At 38.1% G+C, this 12,467-nt stretch overlaps 1 protein-coding gene across 1 annotated transcript in view; it reads left to right on the forward strand.

Moving 5' to 3' along the window:
* The window catches only part of sardh (sarcosine dehydrogenase), a 39,222-nt gene that overhangs the window by 15,419 nt on the left and 11,336 nt on the right, over positions 1–12,467 (forward strand). The window contains exons 10-16 of the mRNA XM_041970991.1: positions 2,199–2,285; positions 6,296–6,386; positions 6,530–6,671; positions 10,054–10,137; positions 10,646–10,759; positions 11,182–11,320; positions 12,280–12,393. Coding sequence (XP_041826925.1) covers positions 2,199–2,285; positions 6,296–6,386; positions 6,530–6,671; positions 10,054–10,137; positions 10,646–10,759; positions 11,182–11,320; positions 12,280–12,393 — 771 coding nt within the window. The remainder of the gene's footprint in view (positions 1–2,198; positions 2,286–6,295; positions 6,387–6,529; positions 6,672–10,053; positions 10,138–10,645; positions 10,760–11,181; positions 11,321–12,279; positions 12,394–12,467) is intronic.

The raw sequence follows: 12,467 nt of genomic DNA on the forward strand, positions 1-12,467 counted from the left end.
GCTGGCAAAAATCAACTATAGGGACAAGGTGGCGCAGAAATTAGTATCTGAAAATGCAAGGGCTAAACATCATGATGGACAGGCCACTAAACCTGCAACAGTACACTGCCTGGATCCCATCTCTTTGTGAAGCAACTCAGTGCTTTCTTTAGTCACTTTAACAGCAGCAGTGGACCCAACCAACTGGAAACTGCCCAACACCAGTCTCTCCCTACCAAGCCCCCACCATCAGTGTGCAGCTGGTGTCCTCCATCCTGCACCCTGTAATGCCACACAAGGCCTCTGGCCCTGACAGGTTCAGAGACTGCAAATATCAAATCCATTTTCACTTTGAATATTGTGATCCGATACAATTTTCTCACATCAGCCCCCCTGGCCCCCAACAAAAAAAAAAACAACTTTCCAATATAGTTAATCGGACCAGCATATTCACTGGCTCACTTCAAACTCTCCTCCACCTGGTTAACAGAAGACCCATCTAACTTACTCCATCACTTCTTCCAATTACGGCCTTGAGGCAGAGTCCTGGTGACCTGGAAAAACTTTACAAAAAAACCTCCCAGCAATCAATCTATCCGTCCAGCCATCCATGTCAAGGCTCCAGGTTAGAATTTCTGTCATCGCTCCAATATCGAATTGTAAAGAAAAAACAAACAAAAAACCTGTCAAATGAGTGATGAGATCAGAGCCTGATGACAAACTTCAATCTTATTCCCTTCTTTAACATTCGTGTGAATTGTCAGATTGAACATATGTGTTGGAAAAGCAACTCCCTCAGTTTTCACGGTTCTGTCATTGCTGTCTTTAGATAACTTCAAAGTCTTCTAAACCTCACATCTCACCTATAGTCAGCCTAATATTACAGTAGGAAGCCTTTTACTGACTACAAACAGCAAGCTTAGCTTCAAAGCTGAACATCTCTTCAGAAGTCTTATCCTCGCTGTGGGGCTCCTCCAGCTCTAAACTCTGAACTAAACTGAATAACAGATGCTTGCTTACTGTTTTTGTAATGATAGCAAGCCAGCTAAAAACAAATGGCTTGTAATGAGACAAATTATTTCTGTGTAGTCAGGCGTCACTCTAGGTCCTGTGTTTTTGTTGGGTTGGGTTCTCTCTCAGCATCCTGTGATCCTATGATGTATGGAACACAAAAATGTGACAAAGGGTCTTACACCAACTCCCTAGTATTATTAATGTTGGGTTATCAGAATCTGGCTAAACAAGAGTTATTGCAATAGCCTCAAAATTTTAAACATCAAGCAGCAAAGCTTACCTGCTGGACCTTTATTTATCACTCTGGTTCTCTCCCCAGTGTTTGTTGCCAGTAGCAGCCATCAGAGATTTGACAGTCGTCAGGTGTCCTGATTCTGGCCTCCCACCGTTTGTCGCTCTTCCTTGGGCTTCAGAGCAGTATCCCCTAAGGTGTATTGCTATCTGCTGCCACCTGAGCCTCATGGTGTTTTTCCCATGTCCACCACAGCAGGCATTTGACTATGACCTAGAGGGGTGCAATGTTTGCCAAAAGGCTCCCTGCAGTCAAACCACTCTTCTGGGCATCTCTATCGACTGGATGGTTGCAGTCATGGTGGCTTGTTACGGGGCTTCTATGGACTTAATATCTGACTTTGTATGAAAGGCTGTTGCTGGAGCCCAGTTCTCTGACACATCTCCCAGCCAATGTGATGGCTGCCTCGGCTGTCTATCATGTCATGTCCTTTTACCTAATTTTGCTAGTACAAGCATGGACGGATACAGAGTGTGAGGCCTTCTGCATCCCATTTTAAAGTTTTAAAAATTTTTATTTGACTAAAATGACGAGAGGTGGTAAATATCTCCAAATGTTTAATCCCAAACTAAGAGATGCTCGACAGGCCTATCCACTGAGTAAAAAGGAAAATGTGATATCATGTCAATCCAATTTTTAGTTAAGAAATAATAAATCCCACAAATATGGATGCTATGAGACATCAGAAATTAGATTTACTGTAATTTACATTAAAGTTGCCTGTATTAATACCTGATCAACACACAAGCAGTCACTATTAATATGTTGTTTTTATAAAAAGAAGACCTTGTTAAAAATGTTGCGATAAAGTAGCTGACAGTAAAATAGCATAAAAATAAAACAGTTTATTTATTTTTTACCTTTGACTTTTGCCTATACAGGTGCTTACTTTTCTCTCTTTTTTTGTTTTCAGAATCATTCACAGCAGACCATAAGCCGCTAATGGGAGAGGCCCCAGAGGTTCGAGGTTTCTTCTTGGGTTGTGGCTTCAACAGTGCTGGTATGTATGCCTTGCATTGACTGTATACATGATAGTAGAAAAGAAAGGGGGTGGGGAAAAAAGAAAAGAGATGAGGGATTAAATAAAAAATGCATTAGAGCGACTGGGCAAATGGATCTCCAGATCTTCATAGACTTCGAACTGTTATTGAGGTTCAAATACTTCCTGGTGTAGAACTTTCCTGTGAGAAATTTGTGAAATGAAACAGTTAGAAAGGCCTTCATCTGATATGGTAAATATGAAAAAAAGGGAACGAAAACATGTTGAATTGGCTGAAAATGCTTTTATCAGACTATGGCCTAGCTTTTACCAAATTTTGTGCATGTTTTCAAGAGATAACTAAATAATGGAGTTGTTTTCACAGTGAATGCATACACAAGTTCACGCACAAACAACTAAAGGCACTCCATTATGTCTGTAAGCTTACATCTGACATTAGAGTAGCAGGAATGTTGGTATCTTAGTAGTTTGAAAAATGAAGAGAGAAGGGGTCTTAAGGCTAAATCACTCTAAGCATTAATAAACAGTTAAGCAAAAGCTTTTCTCTGCATATGAACTGAGAGCTGCAAGGTCTAGCTCTGGAGATGTGCTGGCAGAAGATATGGAGCTGCACAGAAGTGGAGTCCTTATGAGTGGGCATATAGTACAGCATTATCAACACTCAAAATGTCCAGACCTTCTGGCAAATTAATGGCTATTGCTTGTCGGTCACAAGCACCTCCTTCTGTGCTCCCTTACCCCCCAACCTTTTAGCATTAACGATCTATGATCCTGGATGTCTTTTAATGCATTGTAAGGTCAGCAGGGGCTCAGGCGTTCAGACGGGGAGTTGCAGAATAGCGTTGTACCTTTACTGTATTGTCTCAAACTCTACCTTTTATAACTTGTGAGTATGAGCAGCGCTGAAAGTTCATGTATGATTGGATGCAACAGATGCCTGTATATCCCTTTTACAGACTGAATCCCACACTTCTGTGCTTCTTCTAGTGTAGTCTAATGTGGCATAAGCATTGTTATCATTTTTTTTTATTGTACTTTTCCAGATACACAAAAAAACCTTTATGATTTATTATTATTATTTTTTATTATTGAAGGGTGTTTTGAGTCTTGATGGGATAATATTAATCAAAATTGCTGAAAGCTTTTCTGTTTTTCATGGTTCATGTAATTTATCAGGCAAGAAAATGTACATATTTGCTTAGGTACTACCTTTACATCAGAGACACTGTATATAAATTTTTTTGTTGTGCAGTCAGTGTAAATTCAATATCTTTGAGTTTGAAACTGTTGATCTGACAAGACACAACATAACTGTAGGCTATTTAAACTTAGACAATTGTTTCTGCCATTTTCCTTCAATTATTGACTAAAAAGAAATAAATGTAGCACTTCAGCACGTATATACTTTTTTTAAAAGAATATCTTGACAAAAATAAACAGCCTTATCTAAATGAAGGTGGATACAATATACAATATTTACAATATACATCCTCTTATATGCATGTTATAGTATGTGTCATTGAAGTGTGGCCCTCCTATCCCCAGACTCCCCCTCATCTGTCACACTCTCTCCCCTCGCCACTATGTCCCCTCGGCAAGCCTTCTGTCAGTTTCACATTTACTCTCTGACAGCTTTCTCGGCTCTAGGCAGCGCAAGAGAAAAGGGGATAATTCAGAAAGGACAGGGTCAGAGACGATAGACTCACAACTTTGAAAAAAAATCCATCTTTGACTGCTCAATAACTTTGTAAGCCTCCTCTCTTGGTGGAGGTAATTTTGGTTTCTAAACAATCAGCAAGTGTGAATGTTTGGCAGACAGGAGGAAGCTGTATCTGTTGCTCGGCAACCTACACTTATCATGAGAGTCAAACCCATCAATTTGAACACTTGAACTCTTGTAGCGCATTTGTTTATTGTAGTGCTTCCTATGCTTGCATAATTGCTTCTAACTGCAGTGATGTAGAAACTTGAAATAAACATGGGAATGTTAAACCAGTTGTTTTTTTTTGTAAAATAACTTTTTGTATCTTTATGGCAAGCTATGCAATGCTCATGGTTGACACATAAAAGAACTCAAATGTCACTCAATGTCTGAAAGGATGTATGTTGCCTTTTTTACTTTTTTAAGATTTTTTCTCTTAAATGTAAAAGTAAAGCCAGTAGCCTGTCAACTTTTCTTTTATCAACTCCTGATTAGCCAACTGGGTGTTTGGAGGTGGATTTCCATCTTTTGAATATGGCTTCATTTGGGTCTTGTAGTCAATTTCATGACAGTGGTACCAAGATTTTTTTATAGTTAACTAATTTTTTTTTAAAAGTTGTGGTGGTTTTTAATCTCAGAGGATTCTCACTTCACACATAGTTATTTTTCCATTCAGAGACACCATTGTAAAAATAGTGGCACAAATATAGCAGCTGCTATGTATGTGGACCCACAGCAAATACATATAAATGCCTCATTCTAAGAAAACAAAAACATAAATTATTATAATGTAGTGATTAAATACTAATAGGCACACAGTTTTAATGATATATTACATTTTTCTGTCATCGATTTCTGGTATTGATTTTGTTACACGCTGCATGTTTTAAATGTTTGACAGAATCAAGCAAGATGTTAAATGTTTTACTTTAATTTGGACTGTGGGAGTAGGCTTAATATGCAGACATTGAATTATTTACTGCAATTTTGCAATGTTCAGGCTTAAATGAAGTTATTTTTTTTCTCCAAGTGATTTCATGTGTTCCATCAAAGGAAAGTACAAAGGTTTTTTTTACATGCCTAAAACATTTTTTGTTGCTAGAAGATTTACTGTCAACATCAGAGGAATGTAAGAAAAATTCAGATATCACAATATATCATTTTCAAATGGGGAAATATTTATATGGAAGAAGGAAAAGCAGTGGTGTTTTATGGTGAGGAAGTAAAGAGGATTATAAAGGGGATGATGAGATAAGCGAAAGCACAATCTTGAATGCTTACATACAGGCTCTCAGACATCAGGGTGGTTATCTCGGGTGACATTTATCAGTGCCACCTTGCCTTTTTGGTTGTCACCGCTTTGTCTTGGGAGGACTCCATCATTCTCCTCTCACTTTCCTCCCGTTATCTCTCAATCCCTGCAATCATCCATCCATCCATCCATCCATCCATTGAAATGTCCTCCCAGGCTCTGAGTGCCAGTGCCTGCAGATGAGTGAAGTAATGAGTGATGGAGGAAGAGGGCACGCTGTGTGAGATGAAGATGAAGGGATGCGAGGACACAGTAGCCGTGCTGTTGCATATTGATGTTGTGCTTGCAGCACATGCTAGTGTCCACATGCACATACAACATATGCAAATTGCAAGCAAATTGGCACAAGCATGGAGTTGCTGAAAGGACTCGGCTCATTAACTCAACTATGATGGGACTTGAATTACATCACTGATCTGCCATCATTTGTTTGCTGGTTGGTTGGAAGCAAAGAGAATGATGAGGTCAGATTGCTGAGAGGCTCCTGTGAGCAAGGGTCATATGATGGAACCAAGGTCACCGCGTTTTTCTGTAGCTCACATGTCGCATATAAGCTGTGGCTGAGGATAGAAACTTTATGTATGCTTTTTTTTTCTAAATAAAAGACCTTCCTTCTGTCCTGCCAGCAGGTTGTTGCTGAGCAAAAAGCCAATAAAGATTGAGATATTTAACTCATTTTCCCATCTGGTAAATTGATTTCTCATGAGTTGCCAAAGGTAAAAAATGTTAAAAACAAAGGGAAACATCTATCACAGCCTCCCAGAATCCAAGGTGACACTTTTGCTCTTCACGATCAATCCTTCTAAAACCGTTCTGTGACTGCCAATGCTGCTCCACGATTCATCAAAAAGTAGACAGTAGACATGTTATTATCAGCTTAAATTTTCTCACAGGCACAAATTTGATAAATGTTTTTCAATAAATGACCTACTATAGATTAAATGTGGTGATGGCGTGTGGTTAAAAATGTCTTCTGTTTTCTTGTTCTTTGGTCAGGTATGATGCTTGGAGGTGGTTGTGGTAAAGAGCTGGCTCACTGGATCATACATGGCCGCCCTGAGAAAGACATGTATGGATATGACATAAGGTACATCAATGCAAACAAATTTTTAAAGGAATCCAGCTGCCATTTTAGCAAAGGGACCGCAGCAATAATCAAGTTCTAATCAACTCTTTGTGATTGTGGCTTTTGATGAGCCCTCTTCTTTGAATTTCTCTCCCTCCTATCAGGCGTTTTCATAATTCGCTGACAGACAACAAACGCTGGATCAGAGAGAGGAGCCATGAGTCATATGCAAAGAACTACTCTGTGGTGTTTCCCTTTGATGAGCCGCTGGCCAGCCGAAACATGAGGAAGGACCCTTTCCACCAGGTAGATGAGAGGTTTGATCCCCGCTGCCTTCATGTAATCATGAGGTTTTAATGAGTTTATGCAAGTAATACCACTTGTTGACTGTTTCTAAATTGGGTGGATAGTTAACAAGTGTAAATGTAAGCAAGAATAAATTAAAGAATTAAGTTTATAATGCAAATTGTCCCAGGAAACACTTGACCAGCTACTCAACAAAAAGGGGAGAAAAGTTGATGGAAAGCTCAAATGGCTAAGCTTTATGAAGGCAAACAGAATCAGGAACAGTACAGGATGTATGAGAAGCACAACAGCATGTTTTTGTATTTAAACTGGATCTGAAAATGGACATCACTTAAATATTTAAGTTTGGTCAAGTGGGATCTCAGAAATGGAATCAGTTCTCTTTAAAGGTAGCTGAGTCCTTATGAGCTTCAAACTTTTACAAGATCATTTCACATTGTGCTTCCCTGTTTCCTCTTTCTGTCTGCCTGTGACTCAGAGATTGATCTCAGCTAAACATATTAAAAATACGTGAAAGTCTTTTTGGCATCCTTGACATATAAAAGGGGCATGACACATTGTTCCACCTTGCAAAACGAATTATCAACACTCCTAATACTCATCTGACAGGGATCATAACATCCTTGCTCTGTTTTTTTTTTCCTCCTTTGCTAGATGTTAGTGATTAAAGTCAAGGAGTTACAGAGAGGAACTGAGGGTGTACAAAGTGAAACGTGAGCTTTCAGCATCTGCCTAGGCACAAAACTTTGTGTATGCTGCTGAGGTAAAATGTTAGTGAACCTTTACTGGCAGCTTGCGTGTGATAAACCGGATCATTCCGCCAATAAGGATCTACATGGAAAGTGCTTTAAAGAGCATTGAGTGATTACTGCTCAGATGACTGTGTGTAAAAACTCATCAGACACATCAGGCTTGTTACGAATTGGGAACATTTTTTTAATTCATTCAGGACATCTACAGTCATCACTGACTACTCAGTATGTGTTTTTTGAGTTGTAGAAATGTTGCTTATTAAGCACTCACTCTCACTGTGTTCATCTCTCTGTCCCTCTTATTTCTTTACTGCCATCCTTTCCTTCTCATTCTGTGTCCTCTGGTCAAATCTAGAAATGCATGAATGATTCAGGCTCAGACAGAAGGCAATTAGCAGTGTAACTTTCCCCCAGCAGCTACATTTACTAATGCAGCCCCTGCCAGCATGACTTAAGTGCTACATTCAGCTTTAGTATCCTGGTCTCAGATGCCTTTCAGCTCATTTTCTCTTCTTAGCTTAGCACAAAATCGTAATGGACCACACCATCACACTTTACACATTAATGATCCACTTAGATGTAATGTCTAGTACCAGACCTCGTTTACTTTTAAACTTTTGCAATTTTAACCCTTGCTCTAACATGTAGGGGATTTTTTCATAATAGATTACTGTCACCCAAACTCCATTAACGATGCTGTCAGTGTATTTTGTAGCCCACATCCTGTGCTTTCATATAGCTTGTTTTATTTAGTTTTCCTGACACTTTGCATGCATAATTAAAGTTTTCTGCAGGGTCCCTTCTAGATGGATTTTTTTTATAAAGGTTTGTACAGACTGAAGTAGGAAAAATAAGACTCCAGCATATTTAAAAAAAAAAAAAAAAAAAAACTCAGCAACTTAATTACTTGTGTAAAAAAAATAAGATTTATCAACTCTCTATTCATGACTCCAAATTATTAAAGAGAACTCTGCTATCTTGCTTATTTTAAAAGCATAACCACACAACATTATTATAGCTAATATCTAAAGTTGTGCTCAAGGATTGATCAGCTAACCATGCTGTCTCTGTACAAATAATAAGACTGTCTACTTTTAGTGGGTAATACTGGGTTATTTTAGAGCACAAGCAAGCCAGTTCTGACTGCTGCTCACATGTTTTCTTCACCTCGGTAGCACAGATGGTAAATATAGCTTGGTGTGGGAAGTTTTGGCAAGAGACAGCTTGATGCCTGCTTGGGGGAGAGCATAGCAGAACATACCTACCAACTGTGGGCGACTGTCAATTTTAACAAGGAGGATGGAGAACCCTGAAATATCTTCTCTAAATACGATTAAATAATTAAAAAGTGTGCTGTTTTTTGCAACAGTTTATGCTAAACAAACAGGATTTATATTTGTCATCAGTTCATTTTGTTAATAAATTAGGCTTTTTCAATTTTTTTTCTATCAAATCATTTGAGGATTAAAGCTACATTAATCATTATTCTTGTATTAAAATAGCAACATATGAAAGGGCTGTAGTGTGAAAGAGAGATGATGACACTACAAAGTTTATTTTAAAGTCCTTATAAGCATATTATTTAATCACTTCATATCTACTTTTAAATATTTAGAATTTTTAATTGATGACCACATGTCTTTTATTCAGTATGTTGTAAAAAAAACCTGAAACTTTTATTAGGATTTCACTATAGAAATACATATTGCTTTTCTTTTCATGTGAAACAGAAATTGGTGGAAGCAACCTTTTAGCCTGTTATAGTCTGTGGAGATGTGTTGTATATGAATGCTTCTGCTCATGCTAGATAGAGTGTACCACAGGGCACTGAGATTCATTACTCAGTGCCCAGTAAGGGGACCAGATGTGGACATGTTTATGTGCTCAGCACCTCAGTCATTGGTATGTGTTCATTTACAAAACCACTCTGGGTATCATTCCATCCTATTTGTCTTGTTTTTAGCAAGGAAACAAGGAAGTCATAATCTCTGATCTATGGATGCTCTGCTTCATGCTGTCCCCAAAGTATGAACTGAACTGGGCAAGAAATCATTTAGATTTTTAGTGCCTAATACTTGGAATAATTTACAATCTGAACTTGGTGAAACTCTGGTGAAATCATTGCAGTCTACCTTGTCTGTTTGCACATGTTTTACTTGAGCAAGTTTCAATGTTGTAAATTTTGTATATTTATTGTTTTAATGTACTATGCTGCTGCCCTCTTAGCCCGGTCTCCCTTGATAAAGAGATTTTTGATCTGAATGGGACTAAGCTGATTAAATAAAGACTAAATAAATAAATAAAAACAACAGCTACGGTCACTGCTCAACAGGATGTGAGAGAAATGCAAACATTAAAGATGCATAAAATTTAGATATTGGTTATTAATTGGTATGTGTGTTATTAACATATATAATGAATGTGTAATTGTTTATAAAAAAATCAATTCTTAGATTCTTTATAATGTTAGAGAAGCTGAGCTCTGACTTGCTCTGTGAGTGAACAGTATGTAGTTGAGTGGAGCTGCTGAAAATGATAAAAGCTGTATATAAAGTGAAAAAATATGGGCTTTTTTTGCTTGTTTGTTTGTTTTTTCTAAGCCCTGTGTATTATTTGTGCTGGTGTTGTAGGTGCTGACAGAGCAAGGCTGTGTGTTCCAGGAGAGACATGGCTGGGAAAGACCCGGCTGGTTCCACACAAGTGGGCCCGCTCCTGTGAGAGGCACTCTTACAACACACAAATGCAGTGAACCATAAAAGACACAGTAACAGATTTTTACATACTAGAAGCACACAGAGAGTGCAGACCTCCTCCAAGTCATATTTTTGCCAATGATTGTGAGCATTATTTTTGAGTCAGAAGCTCTAGTGACAAAATAATCTTTATCTCCCCATAGTAAAGAATACTTCGGGGATCCAGGCAAGTAATCTGGATCACCCCCAAAGTTGAATAATTTGTTTCCTATTCCATTTCTGTGATTTTCCTGAAAATTTAATCAAAATCCGTCCATAACTTTTTGAGTTATGTTGCTAACAGTCAGACACATGGACAAACCATCACTGCCGAATACATGACCTTCGCCTCGGTGGAGGTAAAATCTTATTTGGAAAGACAAAAGCGATGGAGGGATTGTAGTGAATGTTGAAGCAGACTGACTGCTGTTAATGGACGTCTCTTCCACAGTATTAACTTCTAACAGTTTGCTTGTCTGTTTATTGAAAGGTTAAAGACTACGACTATTATGGAGCTTATGACATCAAGAGGAATGTAAACTACAAATACAATGAACTCATGGGCAAAGAGTACACCTTTGACTTCCCTCCACATCATGGTGTGGTAAGATACTGTGTACTGAAGTATAATTGTATACATGGCTATATGAGTAAGAATTTGTACCTTTGTTTGGTAATCATTATGAATTTTAGTCACAAACGTGAGTGATGGGTACAGTCAGTTTAATGACGCATTAAGACTTTTAATGTATTAAACAAGCAAAAAGCTCCTTGAGAGACCCGAGGGAGACTGGAAACACTGATGTAAAAATCTCTCTTAGTTTAGGTTTAATTTAACTTAAGTGATTTAATTTAATGTATAAATACCAGTCAAAAGCTTGGACACATTTTCCCATTAGATTTTAATGCTCAAACTTTTGAGTGGTACTCAGATATCATATAATGTGTTGTTTATTAAAGACAAGACAACTTTTTTTTTTTTTTTATAATTTGTCTGTTGGATGCGTTTGTTTTTTTCACATGCAGATAAAAAGCGAGTGCCTCTCCTGCAGACATGATGTAGCTGTGTTTGACATGTCCTACTTTGGAAAGTTCTATCTCACTGGACCAGATGCCAAGAAGGCAGCCGATTGGCTGTTCACAGCTGATGTCAACAAGAAGCCAGGTCAGTTTGACTGCTTCTTGGGCAAACGCACAAAAACACACAAACAGATGGCAGAAAAGATGGAAAGAATCAAGAAGGAAAAGATGTGGATGGCAGGACCAAAAAGATGATAACATATGAGAGAAAATAGCCCACTCTATTACAAATACTCAAAATACCTCTCAAAATGCCAGCACGCAGCGTCTGAGACGTCGTGTTGGAAGTGGTGACAGAGAGCATGTGTGATTTCTGCTATGATACACATATTAAAACGGGAAGCAACTCCTCCACCTGATTTTTCCTTCCTTCTTTGTGACTTTTGAGATATTGAGGAAGTTATTAATAAAGAGAAGAGCATTTATGGGAAAAAAAAAGGTACTATGCATATAGATCTGTATCAGAACTGGTTATCACCTCAACAATATAAACTTTAACATGTATAAAAATTTCCATAATACAAAAAAATGTATAAAAACACTAAAATCATGGTTATTTTGTTTGTTTGATGTAAAACCTATCAAAAATTAAATGTAGTAGGTTTCTTTTGGGCTTGAACGTTATGATGGTCATGATTTTCTTTTCGCCCTCCATAGATGTGGCTTGTATTAGGAGCAAGTCTGCCTTTGTTCTTGTCAACCTGGCCTCCAGTCATTATTTGAGACATTTAGTTGAATCCTGCTTTTCATTTGAGGAAATACCACTTAAAATCTGGTGTGGAGATTCATCCTCTGAGGACATCCATCCAGGAATATAACCCTAGTTATTTCACATTTCTTCACATCATGATGGTGTTACTTATAGCCACTTGGCCTTCCATACTCCTAGTTTTTATTATTTATCAGTTATGGGGTTCACACTCGCTCAGGGAATACTTCATATGCCAGAAACACATTTATTCACATTTTACACTCTTCTTATATAACTTAGTCTTTTTTCTCTATTAGCCATGTGTGTGTGCTTGTGTTTTCTGCATGCTTTAGGCTCCACTGTGTATACCTGTATGTTGAATAAAAGAGGAGGGACAGAGGCTGACCTCACAGTGAGCAGACTGGAGCCCGGTGCTGCCAACCTGCCCCTGGCACCAGAATCCAATGGTAAGAAACAACGTGTATTTCTTCAACGTATTAGTCTGTTTCACCTGACAACAACAAAATACACACAGACATGA

Source organism: Melanotaenia boesemani, chromosome 19, assembly GCF_017639745.1.
Source record: "Melanotaenia boesemani isolate fMelBoe1 chromosome 19, fMelBoe1.pri, whole genome shotgun sequence".
In the NCBI taxonomy this organism is placed as follows: domain Eukaryota; kingdom Metazoa; phylum Chordata; class Actinopteri; order Atheriniformes; family Melanotaeniidae; genus Melanotaenia; species Melanotaenia boesemani.